General features: G+C 62.4%; 2 protein-coding genes across 8 annotated transcripts; one reads left to right on the forward strand and one right to left on the reverse strand.

Annotated features, from left to right (window-relative positions):
* The first annotated feature begins 1681 nt into the window (after nucleotides 1–1681).
* Nucleotides 1682–16361, forward strand: TEAD2 (TEA domain transcription factor 2). 6 transcript variants are annotated; one of them, XM_062176619.1, is made up of 13 exons: nucleotides 1682–1744; nucleotides 3183–3420; nucleotides 3737–3801; nucleotides 4212–4274; nucleotides 5963–5974; nucleotides 6183–6290; nucleotides 6400–6458; nucleotides 8990–9054; nucleotides 10052–10194; nucleotides 12768–12941; nucleotides 14532–14717; nucleotides 15075–15227; nucleotides 15686–16361. In XM_062176619.1, the coding sequence occupies exons 2-13, from the start codon at nucleotides 3189–3191 to the stop codon at nucleotides 15797–15799; spliced, it is 1374 nt and encodes a 457-aa protein (XP_062032603.1). In that variant the 5' UTR covers nucleotides 1682–1744; nucleotides 3183–3188; the 3' UTR covers nucleotides 15800–16361. The 6 variants fall into 6 exon arrangements, with proteins under 6 accessions (XP_062032603.1, XP_062032602.1, XP_062032608.1 ...); XM_062176618.1 differs by having other exon boundaries at nucleotides 1694–1784; XM_062176624.1 differs by having other exon boundaries at nucleotides 1694–1784; nucleotides 14532–14678.
* On the reverse strand, nucleotides 16346–20299 carry CD37 (CD37 molecule). 2 transcript variants are annotated; one of them, XM_062176625.1, is made up of 8 exons: nucleotides 20159–20299; nucleotides 19993–20065; nucleotides 19168–19292; nucleotides 18985–19059; nucleotides 18566–18670; nucleotides 17993–18229; nucleotides 17440–17523; nucleotides 16346–16683 (listed from the first exon to the last, which is right to left on the reverse strand). In XM_062176625.1, the coding sequence occupies exons 1-8, from the start codon at nucleotides 20225–20227 to the stop codon at nucleotides 16555–16557; spliced, it is 897 nt and encodes a 298-aa protein (XP_062032609.1). In that variant the 5' UTR covers nucleotides 20228–20299; the 3' UTR covers nucleotides 16346–16554. The 2 variants fall into 2 exon arrangements, with proteins under 2 accessions (XP_062032609.1, XP_062032610.1); XM_062176626.1 differs by having other exon boundaries at nucleotides 19997–20065; nucleotides 20159–20172.
* Nucleotides 20300–24420: the final 4121 nt, after the last annotated feature.

Here is a 24420-nt window from a genome sequence, read left to right on the forward strand (position 1 = left end):
GCCTTTCAAATAAAACAAAATCTTTAGAGAGTGAGGGAGAGGCACAGGGAAGCGAAGATAGATCTTCCATCGCTGGTTCACTCCCCAGATGGCTAACATAGCCAGGTCTGGGCCAAGCCAAACCCAGGAGCCAGGAGCTTCTTCCATGTCTCTCACATGGGTGGCAGGGGCCTAAGCAACTTCCCCTGCCTTCCCAGGCAAATTAGCAGGGAGCTGGATCGGAAGTGGAGCAGCCAGGACCCAACCTGGTGCCCATATGGGATGCTGGCATCGCAGGAGGCAGCATGCACCACAAAGCATGCCCCAAAAATAAAATCTTAAAAAAAAATAATTTTTATTTATTTGAAAGGTCGAAAGACAGCTGGTTCACTCCCCAGTCTACGCAACAGCCAGGGCTGGGCCAGGTCAAAGCCAGGAGGCTGAACTCCACTCGGGTTTCCGACGTGGGTGGCAGGGGCCCCAGACACTTGGGCCATCACCGGCTGCCTCCCAGCGTGAGCTTCAGCAGGAAACTCGACGGACGGGAAGCAGAAGTAGGACTCGAACCCAGGCACTCCAGTTTGGGACGGGTAAGTGGGGCTCCTCAGAAAGCCCCAGGTCTCCCAGCGAAGCCAGTGACGCCCCCGGCCAGGTGTCCCCCGAGGGATGTGACAAGCGTCCGAGCGCTGAGCGCCAGGCTGCTCTTAGAAGCTGGCCGGCGCTCCATCGATTTAATTATTTTAAATTTCAAAGCCGTTATAGATCAAGACGTGCGAGAAAGCACAATTAAATGAGTTTCTCGAAAAAATGAAACCCAGCGGCGTAGTGACCACTGGCCCAGGCGATTTCTGCCTGCGTGCGCGGATCAGGGCGCCGACGGCCACGCCCCCGCCGTGTGGCCACGCCCCCGCACCTGGGCCACGCCTCCGTGCCCCCGCTTGGGTCTGCGGAGCTCCAGGACGCTCCCTGCGCTCCGGAAACGCCGAGCTCCGGGAAGTCCGAGCGGTCCTGGTTCGCTCGCTCCGAGTCCCTTCTGAGTTTCCCTTAAAAAACTCGGCTCTCTTCGGAAACCCCAAATCCAGTCCCGTGAAGGACCGCGGCATCCGGGCTCCCTCCTCTCCCCAAACCCCGGGCTCGGGACCCCAGACTCCTCCTGTGAGAGCATGGACACCGAGCCTTTGTCTCCGAGGGCCGGCAGTCCGTCCCGGGCGCGGGGGGTCTCTCCCGGCCTTGGCACAGCCGCCACCTGTGGTCCACTCCGTGCGCGGGGATGCGGCCATCTGCGCCCCTGCGATCCCCAGCAGACTCCTGGCTGGGGCCTCTGAACTCCGGCGAGATCGCCAGGGAGCCATGTTGTCACGGGAGTCCATCGGAGCCCACCCGCTCCACGCCCCCACCCTCAAAACGACACTTGGGGCTTCGCCGCGGAGGTCGTATCGGGTTCTCTGCACTTCCCCAGCCCCCTGTGCCCTTGGAGCCCAGGTCTGCAGCCCCCACCTCCTGCGGCCTCAGCCCCCGCCCCCCCAAGTCCTCCTCTCCTGAGCGATCCAAGCGTCCGAACCCCCACTTTCTGCCAGTCCCCAGAGAGACTGCATCTCCCCCCCAAGGCAAAACCCCCTACCCGGCCCGTCGCGGCCGGCCCCCTCCCCGCGGCCGCCGGGCCCGCCCCCGCCCGGCCCCTCCCACTTTTCCCAAACAAAGCTCCCGGCAACTTTCTCCCCGGCCGCGCCCCGCCCGCCGCGGCTCCCCAGCCCCAGGCCGGGAGGTAGGACGGCGCCGGCGGGAGCCGGGGACCCCACTCCGGGGTGTGTGAGTTGGGGTGGGGAGAGGGGCGTGATGAGGCGAGGCGCGCGTCTGCGGGACCCCATCCGCCTCGCTCGCCGCGCTCTTGGCGCGGGAGGGGGGGCCCGAGTTTGCGCTACAGCGTGGCTGCAACTTGGGCCGGAGTTGGGGGGTCGGGGGGCCGGGGCGAGCGTGGGGCCCCGCGGGGCGCGTGAGTGTCCAGGGCGGGGTCAGTTTGGAGAGGGCCGGATCCGGGGCGTGTGTCTGAGCAGGTTGGTTTGCGCTCTGCTCCTTCCTCGTGCGGACAGGAAGGGCCCCCCGGGTGCCCGGGGGAGGGCCTCAGGGCCATCTGGGTGCCCCTCTCGCCTGCTGGGCAATCTGGGGCTTGGGGCGGGAAATCAGGGGGACGTTTCTTACCCCGCTCCTCCGTCCCTTTGTCTGGCCACACGGGGGAGGAGGGCTGGGCTGGGATTTTGGCCTACGGGGGTCCTGAACGCCGCAGCGCCACCAGGTTCGGCCTGGGGTCTTTGTCTGCTTGGGCCCGGGGTCCAGGGTCCCAGGGATGAAGGGTCTGGGGTCCTGGACTCTGAGGTCCTGGGAAAGCTGTGGAAGTCCTGGAAGCCTCCAGGGAGGCGGGATTTCACTGTATTGGAAAAAGTTTTCCCTGTTCCCGGCCTCCGGAAAGTCACTGGGAACTTGCGCTGGATCGGAGCCCACGGCGCAGGGGGAGGGCGGGGCCGGGGCCGGAGGGGAGGCGCCCTCGCCGGTCAGCCCCTCCTCTGATGGGGGTTGTGGGAAGCTGGGGGAGGGGACGCCTGGGCCCTTTGTTCTGGCTCTCCCGATGGCCGGGCGCCCCTGCCCCCCCAGCCTGTGGGTCGCCGGATCCCCCAGCCCGTAGGTCCTTTGTGGCTGTGGCCTCAGCTGCGGCCCTGGGTCTCTGCCCCTCTCCCTCTGGGTGTCTGTCCCTCTCTGGGTCTCTGCTGTGCCCCCTCCCCCCACACGCGTCCCCCCTCTCCACGGGTCTGTCCCCCTCTGTCCAGATCGCCCCCTCCGCCCCTCCTCCTGGAGCAGCTGCTGCTTACATGGTAGCACCTGTTCTCGGGTGGGAACTTTTCCCCCACACCCTCCTTGCCTGTGAGCAGCCCCTGGCTCCTGTTTAAACCGAGTCAGTAATCCGTATCAAAGCTTCCGCCCTCGGGGGCTGCCGGCTGCACTCTGGGCTACTCAAGACTTGCTCACAGTCCAAGTGCTCAGAGAACACCCTTGCCCTCCGCCCTTTCCTCCAGGACCCAGAAGTTCTAGGCCCCAGGCTCCTGCTCCCCTGCTCCCTGGGGCCCCCCAGCCCCCTCCTCCCAGCCCTCCCAGCTGGGAGCCCCTCTGGGTGGACCAAGGCTAGCAGGCTGAGATCTGTGTTCCTGCAGGCCCAGATGGGGGAACCCCGGGCTGGGGCCCCCCTGGACAATGGCAGCAGCTGGACAGGCAGTGAGGAAGGCAGCGAGGAGGGCGCCGGGGGCAGCGAGGGGGCTGGAGGAGACGGGGGCCCGGATGCAGAAGGCGTCTGGAGTCCAGACATCGAGCAGAGCTTCCAGGAGGCCCTGGCCATCTACCCGCCGTGCGGCCGCCGGAAGATCATCCTGTCGGACGAAGGCAAGATGTACGGTGAGTCCGCCCCGTGGCTGCTCGCAGGGCACTGGCCAGCCCTGAGCGCTGTTGGCGTAAAAACACGTGGGATCCTCACGCTGACTCCGAGGAGGAAGCACACAAGGGTTCAGAGTGTTGCCCGAGGTCTCGGGGCGAGTGTGCGGGACAAGTGCGATTTGTGCCCAGGCTGGCTGGCTCCCGTGGAGCCCTGGGCACCTGCAGCACCCCCTGCTGCACCCTCTGGGCACTGCTCCCGCTGTCCTTCTCCCAGTGTGTCCTTCCTGTCGGGAAGTTCTGCCCAAGCTCTAACTCTGCACCGCCTTTCGCTCTCCAGGTCGGAATGAACTGATTGCCCGCTACATCAAACTGAGGACGGGGAAGACCCGAACCCGCAAACAGGTCTCAGGAGGGACACGGGGGCGTCTTCGTATGGGCGGGTTCAGGTTCAAGGGCTTGAACCTTGTTCGTGGGCTTCTGCCTGTATTTGATCATCCGTTACTCCTGGCTACCTGTGCCTACCTGGGTATAGTTTTCCTAGCCGTCATGTTGGAAGCAGAGAGGCAGCTTGCGAGACCAAAAGCGCCCACGGGGAGGGTGGGAACTGGAAGGGGTCTGATGTGCCGGGTCTGGGACAGATCAGGGGTGCCAGCAAGGTCCTGGAAGGAGCAGGACCCCAGACAGCAACTTTGTTCTGTGTGTCTGCCTGAGATGTTCCAGCAGCAACGTGGGGCCCCTGGAGGGAGGGCAAGAGTCGTGGATGCAGGGCTGGGAGCTGGGGCCTGAATGTGCTCCTCTGCCAACTCCCCCAGGTCTCTAGTCACATCCAAGTTTTGGCCAGAAGGAAATCAAGAGAAATTCAGTCCAAGTTAAAGGTAAGGACCACAGCAGACACCCTGAGAGGGGGCAGAGACCCAGAGAGAGGGGGGGCAGAGACCAAAGAGAGGACAGAGACCAAGAGAGAGGGGACGGAGACCTGGGGGTGGACAAAGACCCAGGGTGGGGACAGAGACCCAGAGAGAGGGGACAGAGACCCAGAGGGGGGTGGACAGAGACCCAGAGAGAGGGGACAGAGACCCAGAGAGAGGGGGGGCAGAGACCAAGAGAGGGGCAGAGACCCAGAGAGAGGACAAAGACCAAGAGAGAGGGGCAGAGACCCAGAGAGAGGACAGAGACCCAGAGAGAGGGGGACAGAGACCCAGAGAGAGGGGACAGAGACCAAGAGAGGGGCAGAGACCCAGAGAGAGGGGGGACAGAGACCCAGAGAGAGGGGACAGAGACCCAGAGAGAGAGGGGACAAAGACTCAGAGAGAGAGGGGACAGAGGCCCAGAGAGAGAGGGGACAAAGACTCAGAGAGAGGGAGCAGAGACCTGGGGGTAGACAGAGACCCAGAGAGGGGCAGAGACCCAAAGACGGGACAGAGACCTAGAGAGAGGGGGGACAGAGACCCAGAGAGAGAGGACAGAGACCCAGAGAGAGTGTTCAGAGACCAGAGAGAGAGGGGACAGAGACCCAGAGAGAGGGGACAGAGACCCAGAGAGAGAGGGGACAGAGACCCAGAGAGAGTCTTCAGAGACCAGAGAGAGAGGGGACAGAGACCCAAAGAGAGGGGGACAGAGACCCAGAGAGAGAGGACAGAGACCTAGAGAGAGAGGGGACAGAGACCCAGAGAGAGAGGACAGAGACCTAGAGAGAGAGAGGACAGAGACCTAGAGAGAGAGGGGACAGAGACCCAGAGAGGGAGGGGACAGAGACCCAGAGAGAGGGGACAGAGACCCAGAGAGAGAGGGGACAGAGACCCAGAGAGAGAGGACAGAGACCTAGAGAGAGAGGGGACAGAGACCCAGAGAGAGAGGACAGAGACCCAGAGAGAGAGAGGACAGAGACCCAGAGAGGGAGGGGACAGAGACCCAGAGAGAGGGGACAGAGACCCAGAGAGAGAGGGGACAGAGACCCAGAGAGAGGGGGACAGAGACCCAGAGAGGGAGGGGACAGGGACCCAGAGAGTGTTCAGAGACCAGAGGCAGGGAGACGGAGACCCAGAGCACGGAGACAGAGCCGGAGGTGGGATAGACTCCTGGGTCGGGGAGGGACAGAGCCCGGATGGGCAAAGTCACTGAGGGATGCAGGCAGGGCAGGGAGGCACACACCCACCTGCGGGTCCCTGGAGGGAGAGGAGAGACCCTGGGCAGAGGGGTCTGTGGAGAGGGGGACGGGGCTTTAGCTCAGGACTGGAGAGGAGGGGGGCTCCCAGTGTGGTCCGCGCCCTTCCTGGTGGTCTTGGTCTTTATCCCCGTGATACCCCGAGGAGCTGCTCCCTCGCGCACACGGCCCCCGCCAGCCCCTGCTGTGCCCAGAAACCTTCATTTCCTGTCGCCTGGGCATCCGGACACCTCTGCTTCTCTATGCTTTCCAGGCGTGCCCCCCCCCAGTCCCGTACCCAGGCTCTGCTCCCCCCTTGGCCCCGTGGGGGTGGGGGGCCGCGGGACGGCAGGTGCAGGCCTTGCTTCCTAAGTCGTGTTTTCTTTCCTCCTTCGGTGCCTTCCCCACCCCCACGGGCAGGCCCTGAATGTGGTAAGTCCCCCTGCCCATCCCTCCACCCACTCTCACCCAGACACCTGTCCACTTCGTGCGAGGTGGCTAGGAGGGACAGAGGGCTGCGCCGTGAGGGAGTTCAGCCCCGCCCCCAGCCCCTCGCCTGGACCCCCGCCCCCGCCCTCGCCCCGCCTTTGCTGTGCCGCCCGGCACCCCCGTTCACACAGGCGTTCCACTTTTCCTCCAGGACCAGGTTTCCAAGGACAAAGCTTTCCAGACGATGGCCACCATGTCCTCGGCCCAGCTCATCTCAGCCCCTTCCCTGCAGGCCAAACTCGGCCCCACCGGTCCTCAGGTGGCTTGGGCTTGGGGATCGTGGGGCTCAGGGCTGGAGGGAGGGGCTGCAGCTGCCGCGAGGGGGCGGACTGACCCCTCCCGTCCCCACCCTCCTTGTCTCTTCCTAGACCTCGGAGCTTTTCCAGTTTTGGTCAGGGGGCTCTGGGCCCCCCTGGAACGTTCCAGAGTAAGTACTTGGCGTCCGAGCTCGGGATGTGTCCCCCACGTTGGAACTCCCAGCTCCTAGCTGCCTTTTGAACTCAGATTCTGCAGTGGGGGGACCCGGATTTGAATGCCAGCTCCGCCCTGCCCTTGGCCGCTCAGGGGACTGTGGGTGGACGGCTTCCACTTGGGAGCCCCGGTTCCCCATCTCTCCAGTGGGGCAGGAGTCAGAGCTCCCGCACACGCGGATGGTGATCAGAATCTGACCTTAGGGAGTGCTTAGGGCTAGGGCTGAGGGGGCAGGGCAGCGAGAGTGCAGGGGAGAGGGGGAGGGGGAGGAAGAGGAGGAGGGGGAGGGCAGCCAGGCCTGTTGAGCCAGGAAGGAGGGAGGTGGCTAGCATCGCTTCTTGGGTATGGCTGGCCCTCGGGACCTTCCCGAGATGTGCAGCCTGGGAGTACAGAGGGTTTGGGGATGGAATGGACCCAGCGTGGGACTCGAGGAGTAGGAGGGGCCTGGAGGATGTCCAAGGGGATGATGGCCTCCCAGTGGGACGGTTTGGGCCCCAGAGGCTCCTGGGGAGGGGTGAGGGGAGCCACAGAGGCTCATGGGAAGGTTCATTTTCATCCCATGGAGCCAGTGCAGGGGTTTTCATCTTCTCTCAGACTCCGAAGGAAGACAGTTGGTCCCAGGGGTACACAGGAGCGACCCCTCAACCCCGAGAGCATGCTTCCAGCTTCCTGGAGTACAGATGGGCCCAGAGGCTCATGGGAACATGCAGGCTGGGGCGGCGTGGGTGCTGCCAGGGGGAGAAAGTTCACTGGGAGCCGCCGCTGGGTGGCGACCCCCCAGGGGGGCTGAGAGTGCCTGGGGTTTGCAGGGGTAGGTGCTGAGCTGAAGGGGGCGTGGCTCAGCAGGCGCCCCACCAAGCCCAGGCGCCCCGTTTTCCTGGCGCTGAAGTGAAATGGGGGGACGGGTGTTTGTTAAGTCGCTGCCGTGTGGACACAGCCCTGACACAGCCCTGACGAACAGGTTCCGGGGTGGGGTTTTCTCCGAGGAGGTAGCGGTTAAGGTGGAGCAGGGCTTAGCCAGGCGCTGAAGGGGGAAGCGGATGCATCAGGCGGTGGAGACAGCGCGTGAGAAGGCAGGAAGGTTTGGGGAGTTCCAGGACGCCGGAGGAGGTCGGTGTGAGGCACGCGGCCAGGTGGGTGTTGCGGGAGCCCTCACGGGCACCTGCCGTTCTGCTCAGGTTGGAGCCCCAGTTGACGAGATAGGCGGAGACTCTGTCTCCGTGCAGTGTCTTTGAGGAGGGAGGAGACAGGTAATAGACATGTAAACAACTAGATACAAATGGAGAAGAAACACCTGTGACAACTATTGAGTCCTGTTTGAAAATGGAGTGTATTCGAGCTGGAGACGCAGGACAGAGAGCACGCCTCTCCAGCTGCCTTCAATGACTGTGGCTGAGGGTCTCGGTCCCGCGCTGCCTCCCAGGGTCTGCATGGGCAGGAAGTCAGGAGCCAGAGCCGGTCCTGAAGCCAGGCTCTCTGATGTGGGACGTGGGCTCTGAACCGCTGGGCCAAGTGCCCGCCCCGTGCTGTTTTACTTATTGTTCTTAAAAAAGTATACTTATTTGAAAAGTAGAGCCACAGAGAGGCAGAGTGAGAGCTTGCACCTGCTGGTTCACTCCCCAAATGCCTGCAACAGCCCGGGCTGGGCCAAGCCAAGGCCAAGGGCCAGGAGCTCCAGCTGTGTCTCCCGTGCGGGTGGCGGGTTGGTAGGGACTCAACCTCTGGAGCCATATGCATCTCCCAGGGTGTGCATTAGCAGGAGGCTGGCTTGGTGAAGGGGCGGGGCTTGGTCGAGGCCCCTCCCTGTGGGGGGGTGTGGGGCCCACCCTTGTGAGTGCTTTCAGAGGAGTCAGGCTGGGCCTGTCCGAGTGGGTGGGGGTCCTAACACAAGAGGTCGTGTCCCAGGGCTGAGTACTGGTGTTTAGACTCCAAGATCGGGGTGACAGGGACCAGGGCGGGGCCTCCAGCGGTCAGGGTCTGAAGGTACCTGTTGACCTTTGACCTGACCTTGAAGTCACCGCCAGCTCCTGGGCTGCCTGTGGACCTCTAGACTCCTATCCCTTGCTGTAGCCGATGGTGTCTGTTTAAATTAAAATGAAGTCAAATGAAAAATTCAGTTCCTCAGGCACAGGAACCACTCTAGTGTCTAGAAGGTTCCATGGCCTCCGCAACGTGACCTTTGACCTGATGGCCCATCTCCCGGGCACAGGACATCTTGCTTGCCTGGTCTTTCTGCCTCTTCCTGCCCCAGAGTCCACATCCCCTGGGACTGCTCCGGGTTCCACTCCAGCTCCCCCCGCCCCCTGGGTGTGCAAGGTTGCGCGGGCCAGCTGAGCCCTGTACGCCTCCCTTTCCTCATCGGTCGAATGAGAGGAGCAGGTCTGCGCCCGCTCCTCGGCGGCTGTGTCGCGGCCCCGCCATCGCCGGTGGCTGGTGCAGGTCGCCCCTCCCCGCCTGGCTGAGCCCCGGCTGCCTTTCCTCCCGCAGCGTGAAGCCGTTCTCACAGCCGCCGTTCTCCTTGTCACTGACGCCGCCGTCTGCGGATCTCCCAGGTGAGCGCCTGCCCTCCACTCCCCCTCGCCTCCCCCCAGCTGCTTTCCTTCAGTCTTCCATGAAGCAGGGGACAGGGTCTTGCTGAGGCCCAGCTCTGAGGCAGGGGGTCCGTGGAGTGGAAGGCAAAGGGCAAGTGAAGAGCCTGGCCCTGGGTTTGCATCCCGCCACTCCCCAGCTTAGCAGGTTCTGGGGCGGCCTATGAGTCCAGGCCATTTCAGCCACAGGGGATAGACATCAGATCATTGCTAGCTGGAGCGAAAGAGGAAGAGGAGGAGGTGAAGTGGAAGCAGCAGCAGACAGAAAAGAGCTTACTGGTTCAAGTCACTGCTAGTATGGAATTCTGGCTTCAGGCATGGCTGGATCCAGGAGCACAAAGGGACTTGCTCTGATCAGCTTCCCTCTGTGATGGCTTCGTTGCCAGGCAGGCTGTGCCCACCTGGCAGCCACGACAGGTTCCAGAATTCCACGCCGATGTGACCCTGACAAGCCATTGCTGAAAGAGGGAGCCCCATCCCCTTCAGAGTCCACAGATTCGTCAGCTGGGAGTTCTTTGGGCTACAAGTAACAGAGAACCCAAGCTGAGGCTTCAAGGATCGCAAATTAGCAAACAGCTGCTCCCGCACTGGCTCGGCCCCTCAGCCACGGCAGGACTGGCCTCTCCCTGGCTCCTTCGGCCTCTGTCTTATGGTTCCATGATGGCTGCCCTGGCTCCTAGTCCTGAGCAGGACTTGGCCGAGGCCAATGGCTTCCTCCTCCAAAGTTCTGTCTTTTTCATTCAGGACGGAACTCCTTCCCAGAAGCCCCCCAGCAGATTTCCCTTAACGTCTCATTGGCCAGGACTGTGTCACATGGCCACCTCTAGCTGCAAGGGAGGCGGGGAAAGTGAGTATTTAGCTCTTTCAGCTTCTACGTGGAGGAAGGCAAGAGAGAACGCTGCTTGGTGTAGTCAATGAGTGTTAGCAATTCTTGTTCTTTATTCTCTTTCTCTCTCCCCAGGGTACGAGCCCCCTCAAGCCCTCTCGCCCCTGCCCCCGCCTGCCCCATCACCCCCGGCTTGGCAGGCTCGAGCCCTGGGCACTGCCCGGTTGCAGCTGGTGGAATTCTCGGCCTTCGTGGAGCCGCCTGATGCAGTGGACTCTGTGAGTGGGCTTTTGGGATAAATCACTGGTCTTTGGGTTCCTACGTTGGTCACTCTTCGTGATGCCTACTGGGGACCTAGAAAAGCAGTTTTGGTTTCTGGGCTCAACGTCTCCTGGCTAGGATGGAGACAGGGTGGGTTGACTGTTAGAAGACACAAGTCCCAACTCCCAGGGACTAAACACCATAGAAGATCCTCAGGACCTGCTGCTGGATTCTTGTGTCTGGTGGGCAGATGGAGGAAGGGCTAAGGGTCTAGAGCGTACAGGAGGTTTCATTCTGTTTGCTCATATCCCATTGGCCAGAACTTAACCGTGTGGTCAGACCTAACTGCAAAGCAGCCTGGGAAATGTAGTTAAGTGCTATGTAAAGGAAGTGGGGCTTGTGGACACAGCAGGCTCCGCCCTGCCTCCTAGACATCAATCAGAACACAGTCGCAGCCGGCGCTCAATAGGCTAATCCTCCACCTTGCGGCACCAGCACATCAGGTTCTAGTCCCGGTCGGGGCGCCGGATTCTGTCCCGGTTGCCCCTCTTCCAGGCCAGCTCTCTGCTGTGACCAGGGAGTGCAGTGGAGGATGGCCCAAGTGCTTGGGCCCTGCACCCCATGGGAGACCAGGAGAAGCACCTGGCTCCTGCCTTCGGATCAGCGCGGTGTGCCGGCCGCAGTGGCCATTGGAGGGCGAACCAACGGCAAAGGAAGACATTTCTCTCTGTCTCTCTCTCTCACTGTCCACTCTGCCTGTCAAAAAACAAACAAACAAACAAAAAAAACAAAACAAAAAAAAAACCACAGTCTCTGCGAATGGTGATCCTGGTAAAGCCCGAATCGGAGGCAGGCATTTGGCACAGCAGTTGTCACCGCTCGGGACGCCTGTGTCCCGCACCAGAGCGTCTGGGTTTGCATCCTGGGTCCTCAGCTTCCTCCTGATGGCATAAAGGGAGGCAGCAGATGGTGCCTCAAGTGCTGGGGTCCCTGCCCCCCATGTGGGAAACCTGGATTGAGTTGGGGGCTTCTGGCTGCAGCCTGGCCCGGCCCTGGCTGACATGCATGTTCGGGGCGTGAACCAAGAGTAGATGGTAGCTCGCTCTGTCTCCCTGCCTTTCACATAACATGAGAAGCAAGCAAGCAAACAAGCAAGCAAACCCCAGATCAGGTCAGGTTAAGACCCTCCCATCACACTTGGACCAAAGCCGAAGTCCCTACCCATGGAGTTTTGCGTGTGCTGCCCTCGCCCTCGCTCTGCGCCCACCACACTGGCCTCCCTGCTTTTGCCCAAGCGCACAGGCCCACTCCTGCCTCAGGGTCTTCCCACCTTCCTTGCCTTCTGCCTGGGGACGTGCTCCCCAGATAGCCCTGTGACTCACTCTCTCCACTCATTAGGCCTTTGCTCAGTCATCAAAACCCACCTGATGGAAAAACACCAGCTGCCACCACTTTTGATCCCCTCGTCATATTTTCTTGTGAGTTTGTTTATTTTTTTGGTACCTTGCATCAATCCTTGAAATTTACATTTTCATTGGGTTTATTTTAAACATTAAAAAAGAGATTTATGTATTTCCTTGAAAGGCAGAGTGACACAGAGAGAGGGAGAGACACAGCTTCCATCCGCTGGTTCCTTCCCCACAGCTGGGCCAGGTCAAAGCCAGGAGCTGGGAGCTCCATCCGGTGTCCCACGTGGGTGGCAGAGACCCCAGCACTTGGGCCATCATCTGACGCCTTTCCAGGCTCATCTGCCTGAAGCAAGGTTGGAAGCAGAGTGGCTGGGACTCAAACCAGCACTGCAACGTGGGATGTCAGTATAGCAAGCAGTGGCCTCACCCACAAGGGTGGTGGTGTTTTTATTTATTGATTTTTTAAAGATTTATGTATTTATTTGAAAGAGTTACACAGAGAGAGAAGGAGAGGCACAGAGAGAGAGAGAGAGAGAGAGAGAGAGAAAGGTCTTCCTTTTCTGTTGGTTCACCTCCCAATGACTGCTGCAGCTGGCGTGCTGTGACCGGCGCACCGCGCTGATCCGAAGCCAGGATCCAGGTGCTTCTTCTGGTCTCCCATGGGGTGCAGGACCCAAGCACTTGGGCCATCCTCCACTGCACTCCCGGGCCACAGCAGAGCTGGACTGGAAGAGGGGCAGCCGGGACAGAATCCGGCGCCCCGACCAGGACTAGAACCCGGTGTGCCGGTGCCGCAAGGCGGAGGATTAGCCTGTTGAGCCGTGGCGCCGGCCTACGGGGGTCTTGCGTATGGCTTCCCATTTGTCCTCCCATCCGTCCGTCAGTCCGTCCATCCATCCATCCAACATTCAGGAGCACGTGTTCTGTTGAGGGACAGGTTGATGGGGTGGCGGCTCTGTACAGGAAGTGCTGGGGGGCTGTGGGAAACCATGAGCAAGAGAGGGCCGGGGTCAGCCCTGGCGCCCTGTGCGGGAGGAACGGGAGAGGAGTGGTTGGAGGCTGGGAAGCCAGGGACAGGGCTGGGGCGGGGGACAGAGGATGAGGCCTGTGGGATGGGCTCTGGCGGTGGGGGTCAGGGTCCAGCCCCTCTCCCACTCCTCACTCGTGGGTGCCCCTCCCAGTACCAGAGGCACCTGTTCGTTCACATCAGCCAGCACTGCCCCAGCCCCGGAGCGCCCCCCCTGGAGAGCGTGGACGTCCGGCAGATCTACGACAAATTCCCCGAGAAGAAGGGCGGCCTGCGGGAGCTGTATGACCGTGGGCCCCCCCACGCCTTCTTCCTGGTCAAGTTCTGGGTGAGTTCATGGCGGCCCTGCGAAGGCCTCTGGGAGACGGTCCGTGCTCCAGGCTCTGAGTGTCAGAGCCCCCAGGGCATGGTGCGGACACAATGACCAAAGCCAAAAGCTGGCAGTGCCGAGAACTCCACCCACGTTTCCCAAGTCGGTGGCTGGGATCCAACTGCCTGAACCGTCACCTGCTGCCCCCAGGGGGTGCATTGGCAGGAGCTGGAACTGGAGGAGGAGCTGGAACTCGAACCCAGGCCCTCCAATGTGCGCTGCAGTTCAAGCGCCCACCAGGTCCTACTTAAGCCTGATTGGTTGGGCGTCCAGTCCAGGCACTGCCCGTATGGGCCAGGGCTCCGTAAATCTTGAGTGAATGTTCGGGGGGAGTTAACTCTGGCAGTAACCAGGGCAGGGAAGGGATTCGGTGTGGAGAGGGAAGGCTGCTGCGGGCTTGGGCTCCACTGGTCTTGCTGGGCACGTAGCCATCCTGGTTATGCCCTGGTTTGCTGGCGTGTGAAGTGGAGGCCCAACACAGCTCTGGGGCTGTGCTGCTGAGGTCTCGGGCGAGGTTAGGACGTCAGACAGGTCCCGGAAGCCCCTTAGGAAGCCCCACTTCCGAAGGATGGGCACGTGGGAGCTCCTGATGGGGCCTAGGGTTTTGCCTGGCTTTGCGAGGCCCTGTTGCCCGGCCGACGGATGGGATTAGGTCTCTGAAGAGAGTGGCCTGGCGGAGTGTCAGCAGCTTGAGTTTGGAAGAGGCAGCAGGTGCTCCTCCCAAGGAGGCGGCTGAGCCCAAGGTGTGATGCAGGCCTGGGCCGCATGATGATGGGCCACGAGGGTGATGGGGCCTCTGAGGATGTGGGAGGGGCCAGGGAGCATGTTCTGGAGAAGGACCCGACTCCCCAGGGTGCCCTCAGACCCCGTAGCTAGGGAGCAGCTGCCTCTGTTATTAGTAGCCAGGGTCCTGATGGGCCTTGACCCAACGCCAAGCAGTGACTGTCTCCTTAGTAACCAGCCCTGGGAAGGGGCTGCACTCTTTTAATTTTTTTTTTTTTAAGATTTCTTTATTTATTTGCAAGGGAGAGAGAGAGAGAGAGAGAGAGAGGTCTTCCATCCGCTGGTTCACTCCCCAGATGGCTGCAATGGCCAGAGCTGTGCCAATCCCAAGCCAGGAGCCAGGATCTTCTTCCTGGTCTCCCACACGGGTGCAGGGCCCCAAACACTCCGGCCATCTTCTACTGCTTTCCCAGGCCATAGCAGAGAGCTGGATCGGAACTGGAGCAGCCGGGACTTGAACTGGCGCCCCTATGGGATGCCGGCACTGCAGGTGGTCCCGGGGCTGTGCTCTTGAACTGAGGGGCTTCAAGTGAACAAAGTTGAATTACAGGCCCCTCTGGTGGAGGTCACTGGGGAGGGGGCCTGGCCCGTTTCCAGGACCCAGACTTCTCCAGTGCTGGTGGGAGGGTGGGTGAGCTAGAAAGCAGCCCACGGAGAGGCGGGGCCTTGGGAAGCCCCGGAAGAGGCGACAGGGGAGCCGAGCATGGGGCTGAGACCCCACTGTTCATGAGGGACATTCCTTCTGAGTGCCTCCTTGTTGCCCAGGCGGACCTGAACTGGGGCCCAAGTGGTGAGGATGTGGGGGCCGGCGGCGGTGGCACCGGCGGCGGCGGCAGCAGCAGCGGTGGCTTCTACGGAGTGAGCAGCCAGTACGAGAGCCTGGAGCACATGACCCTCACCTGTTCCTCCAAGGTCTGCTCCTTCGGCAAGCAAGTGGTGGAGAAGGTGGAGGTGAGGCTGGAGGGGCGGAGCTCGGGGCCGGTGGCTGCCTGCCACTCTGGGCTGCAGGAAGGGACCAGGAGCCGTGGCTGCTCAGGCGCTGGGTGGGGTGGGGGACCTCTTGGAGGGATCTTTGGGGGTCGGAGTTCAGAGGTCAGGGAGGGTTCGGAGCATCCATCTGAGGGTTCCTGAGTTGGATGTCCCAGGGTTCAAGACCCCTACCTCTGGTCACTGTGGGTGGGGTGATGGAGGGGGGTGGCAGTGGGAGTGAGTGTGGCATCTGAGAGGCCCGGGGATGGAGCCCGGTCCCTGGGGCGACCCGTGTGTCTCTCAGCCACTGTCCTCGCCACTTCCCGCTCCCCGGTTCAGACAGAGCGGGCCCAGCTGGAGGACGGGAGGTTCGTGTACCGCCTGCTGCGCTCCCCCATGTGCGAGTACCTGGTGAATTTCCTGCACAAGCTGCGGCAGCTGCCCGAGCGATACATGATGAACAGTGTCCTGGAAAACTTCACCATCCTGCAGGTGACGCGCTGGGGCCGGGCCCACGACAGACCCCGCCCAGGGAGCGGATGTGGGGGTGGGGGGTGCCCAGCACTCTCCCACCAGGGGATCCCTGACATGCAGAGCCCCTCAAGGCAGACCCTCAGCCTCCCAGGGACCTGACCTCAGCTCAGGGGACATGATCTGGTGGGAGCTCCTTTAACTCGGGGGGTGAGGAAGAGGCCGCCTGCCCGGGGGAGCCTCTACCCCGGCACAGGGGAAAGATCCCTTTTACTGTGGATGTGGTGTAGATGGGACCCTGCTGACCCTGTCTCACCATCTGACGTGAGGCCCCTCACTGTCCGCCCGCAGCTTAGGGGTCAGCCCTACTGCCCGGGGCAGCTGCCCCCTTGGGGTCCATGGCGGGGTGAGGATCCCTCCTCGGGGAGCTGGGTGCACCGTGGGTCCTGCCCTCCCTCCTCAGTGTGGGCCTCTTGCAGGTGGTGACCAACAGAGACACCCAGGAGCTGCTGCTGTGCACCGCCTACGTCTTCGAGGTCTCCACCAGTGAGCGCGGGGCCCAGCACCATATTTACCGCTTGGTCAGGGACTAAAGGGTAACCCTGGATCACGCTCGTCCCAAGACAGCCTCCCGGCTCTCCCCACGCTTCCTATCTGGGGAGGGGGCTGTGACGAAAAGGGGCTGAGCCAGCCAGGCTGTCCCCCAATATAGGGGGCCCCCCACAACCTGGTTGGTGAGCTGAAGGGGCTGGGGCTGTTTGGACCACACAGGGTGAGTCTGGAAGGACTCAGAGCGGGAAGTCGGGTACGGGGACGGGAGTGAGACAACCCCCAGGTACTGGCCTTGGCCCCTCCCCCCCCACTCCGAGATCTGTGCTGTCACAAACTGAAGATCGACCCCTCTCTGCCGGAGCCAGAGCCAGGTGGGCCCTAGAAATATTTTTTTTTAATATAACAAGATATTTATAAGTGAGTGTTAGGGTCACGACGTATCTCAGCTGGGCAAGCAGTGGGGTGGGGTTTTCCAATGTCACCCTCCCCTTCTCAGCCGTGGGCGGGGCTGTGCTGCCTCCCCCACGCCCCCCACGAGTGTGTGTTGGTTCGTGTTCTGACAAGAGGATAAAGCTATTTTACCAAAACGCAAGGGGATTTATTTGAAGCTTGGGTAAAAAATAGTCTTGTGGGAAGCTGACGAGATGAGGCAAAGAAATGGAGGGGGCAGGAAGCCCCGGGTCCCGAGGGAGACGTGGCAGCGGTGTGGGGCGACACCTGGGCCCCAAGGGCATTGAAGTGGCGCAAGGCTGACAGCCTGGGGGGCACTGGGGCTGAGACCTGGCTGGGGAAGAGCTCAGGACACTTGAAAGGGCCGGGGCGGGGCTCTGGGGAAGGCAGGGCCTGGAGGCCTGGGGCGAGCCAGCCTGTTGTACACGTGGTCCAGGTTTCGGCACAGGAAAATGGACAGCGTCATGAAGCCGAGCTACAGAGAGAGGAGACACGATGAGAGGCAGGGAAGGCGTGCCGGGGGCAGAAGGGCAGCTTGCAGCGCTGGAGGACGGCAGTGGGGTGCAGGGGGTACACCCTGCAGTTAACTGGGGGGGGGGGGCAGCCCGAGAAGCAGTCAGGTGGGAGGAAGCAAGCCCAGGGTGCTTTATTCTGTCTCCCTCTCCGCCTCGGCCTCCACCTCCACCTCTACGCCAGTCTCCGGTTGCTCCTCCTCTTGATCCCAGAGCGGCCAGGGCCCCAGGGCCATGGGAAGCTTGCCCTGCGGGGCCCTGTCCCCCCAGCTGGGGCGGGCACCCGCCATGCCCCAGCCTCCCCACGGGCTGCCGACACGCCCGCCGCTGCCGCTGAGCGCGCCACAGCGCCCGCCGCCACCGCCATCCGCGCTCAGGCCGGGCCCGGGGCGCAAACCATCGGCGCGGGGTCCTTGGGGCTCAGGTTCCCGGCGGAGCGCCCTGCGCTGCAGCTTCAGGCTCAGCGTCATCACACTCACCTGCCGGGAAAAGGAGGGAAATTGCGGCCAATAGCAGGAGGCGACCCTTGTGTACGTCCAATCAGAGCTCAGAGAAGCTAGACCCGCCCCTCCGGGCGGGCGTGAAGGCACCGCCCCTCCCCACCCCGCCCTCCGCCGCGCATGCGTCCTTCCGGAGCGGCGCCAGGGCAAGCACTTAAGGGCGGGGCCTTTGAGGGACTGTGGGGGGCTGATTGCAGGTCGGGGCGGGGTTTGGGTCACCTCGAGTAGACCGACGGCCAGGCAAATGCCCACGATGGAAATGAGGTTGTTGTGCAGCCACTTCTGTAGGCTCTGCGCGCAACCCTGGTGGGTGGGGAAGGGTTAAAGGTGGGATTCTTTCTGGGCTTGGCCCCCAAGCCCGAGCCCAGCCGGTAGCCGAGCCCAGCCGGTAGCCGCCATTCAGGCTCCCACCCTAACTGACAAGGTTCTCTGGGTCCCCTGGCCTCCGGCAAGCTCCTCCGTTCCTGGACGTCAGCTTTCCGGGCCCCGCCCCTCGCAGGCCCCGCCTCGTAAGGCCCCACCCACCGAGGCCCCGCCCCCAGGCTCCCCCCCGCAGCGTCGCAGCGGTCTTGGACAGGCCCGCCCATTGAGGCCACGCCCCAAATGCCCCGCCCCACAGCCACCGCCTACCTAAGCCCCGCCCGCAGGCCCTGCCCCCAGGCTTCCCCGGAGCCTCGCTGCTCTCGGTTAGGCCCCGCCCCGCGCAGGCCCCACCCACCGAGGCCCCGCCCCCAGGCTTCCCCGCAGCCCCGCCGCGGCCCCCGTCCCGCACCTCCCGGTAGATGTAGCCGTTCGCCTGCACCACGCAGAGGTCCGTGTTGTGCCTGGGCCGTGCCCGCGGCCCGAGCCGGCCGAGCTGAGGGAAGAAGACCTTGTCGAGGGCGGTGGAGTCGTTGGTGGCCGACGAGTTGTAGCAGGAGCAGGGCACCCGGTGGGCCTCTGACTCGTTGCCTCTCAGGACGGGGACCCCGAACCAGTCCTGCGGGGAATGCCAGCCGCAGCAGCGCAGCTGGGAGGGGGTGCGGGTCAGAGGGGCCGGGGGTGGGGGGGCTGGGAGAGACACGCGTCCCGGCGGGGACCTGGCGCGGGGCGGACGGGTGACGGGAGTGTGGGGCCCCCGTGAGCGTCTGAGGGACAGTGGTGCGTCCAGGGCCAACCCCGTGGGAACCCGGGGCATGCTAGGGTCCTGCGGCTGAAAACCCACCACGCAGGCTCAGAGGGCGGACTCCCGCCAGGGTCTGGGTCTGGGGCCCCGCAGGTGGCAGCACGCAGGGTCCGGGTGGCTGGGGCCACTCCAGAGTCCGCGAGCCAGCGAAGGGTGGGGGGGCGCTGGGGGCTCAGGCACCTGGAACTGCACGTAGTCCCAGCTCTCCTCGGCCTCGGTCTCCTCCGGGTCGGCGCGATAGTTCCGAATGGTGTCCAGCACGACATCTTGCACCTTCCGCTCCAGCTGAGAGGCTGCGAGTGAGGCCGGGCCGGCTCCGGCCCCCGGGCTGCCCCTTCCCACTGCATGGCTTTGCCCCTGTTGCTCATTCTCCCTGCCGTTTCTCTTCCCCTGCGTCCCCTCTCCCTCTCACCCTCCCTCCACTCCCTTTGGAGGCTCCCTTTGGAGCCCTGCCTCTCTCTCTCTCCGTGCTGTGTCTTTTTCTTATTCTGTGTACCTACGTCTTCCTCTGGGGATGGCAGCTCCTACCTTCGCCTTTGCTTTGGTCTCCGCCCACCGCCCCCACCCCAGTGAGGTGCAGGGGTCGGGGTCGAGCTCACCCGGACCCGCTGGGTGGAGATGAGAATTCCCAGGGTGATCTGCGTGGTGAACAGGAGCAGCAACATCCCAAAATACTGGGGGTGGGGGTGGGGGCAGAGTGGGGAGGTCAGGTTGACCCCGACCAAGCCGTTTCTTGGAGGAGGAAAAGGGGGGTCAGGGGTGACCTGGAGGTGGGCTCTCACCAGGCCCAGAAGACAGCGCAGCTCCTTGAGGGCCCCCACGCAGCCCAGGAGGGCGAGGCCCATGGTGAGGATGCCTGAGATGGCCAGGACCTTGGACCAGATCTGCAGAGGCACGAAGGACAAGCCTGGGGGAGGGGAGAGCAGTGACCATGGGCCCTTGTGCAGAGGGCCATCAGCAACCCGTCCCCCCACGCAGGTACCACCCGCGTGGGAGCAGTACCTGGGGGCTCCTGGTGCCTCTTCCTCCGGCTCTGCCTCTCTGGGACTCTGACCTAGCCCCACCCCAAGTCCCTGGGCTTCGTTCCCCTCTCTCTGTCCATCTCTCTCCACCTGCTCTGCAGCCCTGTCTCGTCCTGTGATAGCGGCCCAGTCCCTTACACCTCCCCGATGCCCCTTCCCTGGGCTTGTTTGGGGGCGCGCGTAGGAACATAACCCGGTCCTCAGCACAGGGCCAACGTGTACAACAGGGACTCCCTTGTTACTTTCCCGTCACTGTCATTCATGCTACTTCTGCTCTCCTCCTCGCCTGTGGGACACCCAGCAAGGTTCTTCCCCTCTCCGAACCTCAGGACGGGGGAAGGCTCGGGGGAGGATCCCGCATGACCGACGCAGGAAGTGCTGGAGGCACGCTGCTGTGATGGTGGGTGTGCACAACCCCGTTTGCCAGAGGAGGGGCAGGGAGCCAGTGCCTGCGGGGCTTGCGAACTTGCTAAGGGAGCTGGGCACTGTGGACCTCCCGGGGACAAGGGGGACCCCAGGGGGTGGCTTGGGAGGATGGGGTCTCGGTCCATGGCTGCCCTCCCCGACTGCCCCAGCCCCCCTCACCCACAAAGGACACGAAGCTGGTCTTGTCGATGAGTATCCAGATACCAAAGCAGAAAATGAGGCTGCCTAGGACCTGGGGAGAGGAGAGGGGAAGTGGGTGGGTGGGGGGTTCTGAGGTCCCGGGGCTGCAGCAGGGGCCAGGCCAGGCTGGGTAGAGGCAACTCACAAAGAAGAAGAGGTTGAAGACGAAGAGGAAGTATTTGACGAGGCTGAGGCAGCTCTCCTGGGCCGACATGTTCTCCTGGAGGGGTGAGCGACCAGCTCGAGGGGCCAGACAGAAGCGGTGTCGGCGAGTGGGGGACGGTGCAGGGGGGGAGACAGAGAGAGAGAGAGAGAGGTGGGGTGGCGGAGAGAAAGGAAGACACAGAGAAAGAGGAAGTGCCGAGGCCGCGGCCCCACCCCCTCTCGCTGCTCACGAGACACTGTCCTCTCCCCCTCACCTGCCCCAGACCAGTACCTGAGGGGCCTTGGAATTGCTGGGCACCAAGGCCACGGGCGGAAGTCCTTCCTCCCAGGTCTCCATGGCTCAGGCCGGGCTTTCACAGGGTCCTGAGCGGCTTGCGCTTGCCTCTGGGCCCTGAGAGCCCAGGGCAGGCCCTGGCCAGCAGCCGACCTCACAGACACTCTGACCTCATGGCCTGCATTCAGCTCTGTCCCCTGTCCCCCTCTCCCTGCCCTGGGTCCCTATCGGCCTCCTCCCCATCTCCTTCCTCCCTTTCTCTGGGTTTTTCTCTCTGGGCCCTGTCCTCCCCCCATCCCCACCCCCATCTCTGGAGTCTGCATCCTGTTGTAGCCCACGGTGCCCCCATGTGCTGGGGGGCAGGGGCCGGGCACTTTCGGGAAGTGAAAGTGGTGCAGGACAGAGGTGGGAAGGTCCCTGACTGGGAGGGCATCAGGGCGGTGCCAACGCAGCCAGCGGAAAGCAAGCCTTGGGCCGTGCTTCCTGCCTCTAGCGGGGCCAGGAGCCGGCCCCAGAACAGCCAGGATTGAGCCTGGGGCCTTGTCCATCAGCTCTGGATTTAGGGTGCTCCATAGCTCTGCAGTCTCACCCGATGTCCCTATAAGCTCCCTTCCCCACCCTGGCCAAGTCCCAGGTCCCTCACAGAATTCCAGCTTGACGGGTTTTCTGATCACACTTTACCTGGGACTTGGGGCACCTGCCTCTGAGCCAGGCCCCCTTCTCTCTTCTGAGAAATCCTATTTTCTTTCTTCTTCTATTTTTTTCTTTTTAAGATTTATTTATTTGAAAGACAGATACAGAGATCCTCCATCCACTGGTTCCACTCTCCAAATGGCCACAACGGCTGGGGCTGGGCCAGGCCAAAGCCAGGAGCCCGGAACTTCTTTTGGGTCACCCATGTAAGTGCAGGGGCCCAAGCACTCGGCCCATCTTCCGCTGCCCTCCCAGGCTCATTAGCAGGGAGCTGGATTGGAAATGGAGCAGCCGGTACTCAAACCTGTGCCCGTAAGGGATGCCGGCACCGCAGGCAGCAGCGGCTTTACTCGCCACGCCACAGCGCTGGCCCAGCAGCTTAACCTAAACCGCAGCGCCAGCCCCTCGTCTCCTGTGTTCTGAATCTGTCTCCCGAGCTCCAGGCAGCAGACGTGCCCTGGGAACCCCGCCCTTACCACACAGAACACAGAGCGCAGGGTCTCCCCCAGACACCCCCCTTCACCTGGTTCCCCATGTGAGACAGCCCCACCCACCAGGTGCTGCCCTGGTCCCATTTCCCACACAGTCTGCCAGTTCCTAAGCTGCTCCACCCCTCTGCCCACTTGGTTCAGGGCTCCTGCTGGCCTGCCTGGACCTGACCCAGGCTCCTCCCTGGCCATTAGTCTCTCCCTTACAGTCTGTCCCCCACACGGACCCAGAGGGTCCAAGTCTCAGTTTGGACATAGACCCACTGTGCTCTGGTCCCTCAACTCCTACTTCTTTTTTTTTTTTTTTAATTTTTTTTTTTTTTTTGACAGGCAGAGTGGACAGTGAGAGAGAGAGACAGAGAGAAAGGTCTTCCTTTGCCGTTGGTTCACCCTCCAATGGCCGGCGCGGCCGGCGCGTTGCGGCTGGCACACCGCGCTGATCCGATGGCAGGAGCCAGGTGCTTCTCCTGGTCTCCCATGGGGTGCAGGGCCCAAGCACTTGGGCCATCCTGCACTGTCCTCCCGGGCCACAGCAGAGAGCTGGCCTGGAAGAGGGGCAACCGGGACAGGATTGGTGCCCCGACCGGGACTAGAACCCGGTGTGCCAGCACTGCAGGTGGAGGATTAGCCTATTGAGTCGCGTCGCCGGCCAAGAAATTTGTTTTTAAAATATTAATTTATGGGGGGTGGGTTCTGGTGTTGTGGTGCAGTGGGTTAGGCCCATATGGGCACAAGTTTGAGTCCCAGCTGCTCCATTTCCCATCCAGCTCCCTGCTAATGCACCAATCCTTGGGCCCCTGCACCTACGTGGGAGACCTGGAAGAAGCTCCTGGCTCTTGGCTTCGGATCAGCCCAGCTCTGGCCGTTGTGGCCAATTGGGGAGTGAACCAGCGGGTGGAAGACCTCTCTCTCTCTCTCTCTCTCTCTCTCTCTCTCTGCCTCTCCTATCTGCGTCACTCTGCCTTTCAAATAAATCTTTTAAATTTTTATTTGAAAGGCAGAGTGACACGGAGGAAGGGAAAGGGAGGGAGACAGATACTGATCTTCCGGCCACTGGTCCACTCACCAAGTGGCACCAACAGCCGGTCTGGGCCAGGCCCAGGCCCAGGCAAGAGCCTGGCGTCCCATCCGTGTGTGCCCCGTGGCTGGCAGGGGCCCAAGCACCTGGGCCATCTTCTGGGGCATTCCCAGGTGCACCTGCAGGGTGCTGGGCGGGGAGTGGCGCGGCCGGGACTCCCACTGTACGCCTATATGGGAAGGTGGCGTCCCAAGCAGCCGCTTGAACCTGCTGCTCCCAAAAGGCTTCGAAGGAAAGAATGGGAAGATCAAGCCCCTCGCTTCCGCCTCGCTTGGGGGAGCGGAAGCAAAGCCCATGCACCAGACAAGGGCCTCGCCTGAGAGCCTGCGGACAGCGTTGGGCGCAGCTCCAAAGCAGAATGCGAAGCGAGCCGAGGCGCATGCGCGCCCCGAACACGTGCGCACGCGCATGCGCGGAGGGCGGGCTGCTGGCGAAGGCGGAGTGGCGCGGGGCGCGCGAGGGGGCGACGGCGCATGCGCAGGGAAACGGTGCGAACGGGCATGCGGAGGCGCCGGCGGCGTCGCCTGAGCGCGACTGTCGAAGGCCGAGGGTGTCTGAGGCGACTGCGTGGCTCCTCAGAGGAGGCGTCTGCGCCGTCGTTTTCGCCTGACTGCCCACCGAATTGTCTGGCGGGAGCCTTAAGGCCAGGGTGAGGGCGAGCTGGCCCCGGGTCGTTCACAGATCGCATGGGCGCGGGCGCCATGCCAGGGCCCGGGGCTCGCTGAGGGTGTCAGGTCGCCGGGCGGGAGTCCCCGGGTCTCCCCGGGCTCCGTACGGGGCTCCGTGGGCTCTTCTTCTTCTTTTTTTTTTTTTTTAATTTTTTAAAAATTTTTCCGCCTCAGGACCTAGGAAGCCGGCTTCAGCCCCCATCGCTGACAGTCGGAGCCCGAGCCTCGGCTTGGCTCTCACCGGACGTGGCCGCAGCTCCGGCCTGAGAGCGACGCCCCGGGCGCCCGGGCGCTGGACGCTCGGCCGGCTCCAGCCCCGGCCAGAAATCATTCCCGCCCTTGGAGGAACCTGGACGCCAGCTGCCTCTTTTCACGGGTGCTAGTCCCCGGGAAGGAGGTGAGCTGTGGGGAGCAGGCGTTCCCGGGGGGCTCCAGCGCCCTTCGGAGGGCGTGGGCCCGGGGGCCGCCAGGGCGCAGGTGCAGCTGTCACGAGGGCCGGGCTTTGATCCATTTACCAAGGAACCGGTCTGAAGGCTGCTGTTCTCGAATGTTCTCCCAGAAGAGTGCGTCAGTGGTGTGGGAGTACAGCTTTGCCTTCTGATCTCAGGGGAACCCGGGTCGGGGTCGGGGTTAGCGAGGTGAGTTCCGCCAGTCCGAGGAGCGCTCCTTATCTCTGCTGCGGGCCAGCGTGTACTGCCGGGGAGGCATTGCGCTTCCTGGGTAGGCTACAGGGACTGCAAAACGCTCCGATGTCTCCGGCTTCCCCGTGGTTCGCTTTTGAACAACTTGAATGAGGATTTCTGTTTTGTTGTTTGTTTCCTACCCTCTGTCTCCCCCCCCCCCAAAAAAAAAAAAAAAAAAAGAATGAGATAAGTTATGGTGAGCACTTTGTAGGGTGTAGCCTGTTTGGTTTTGTGTCGTTAATCGTAGGCTCTTGGTCACTTTCTCTCCTTTTAGTTTTCCTGACTCCGTTTTATTCTGGTTTTCCCCCTAATTATCTGGATATTTCATCTTTTTTTCTTCATAACATCTTAAATTGTG

This window comes from Lepus europaeus, chromosome 19 (assembly GCF_033115175.1).
Source record: "Lepus europaeus isolate LE1 chromosome 19, mLepTim1.pri, whole genome shotgun sequence".
NCBI lineage: Eukaryota > Metazoa > Chordata > Mammalia > Lagomorpha > Leporidae > Lepus > Lepus europaeus.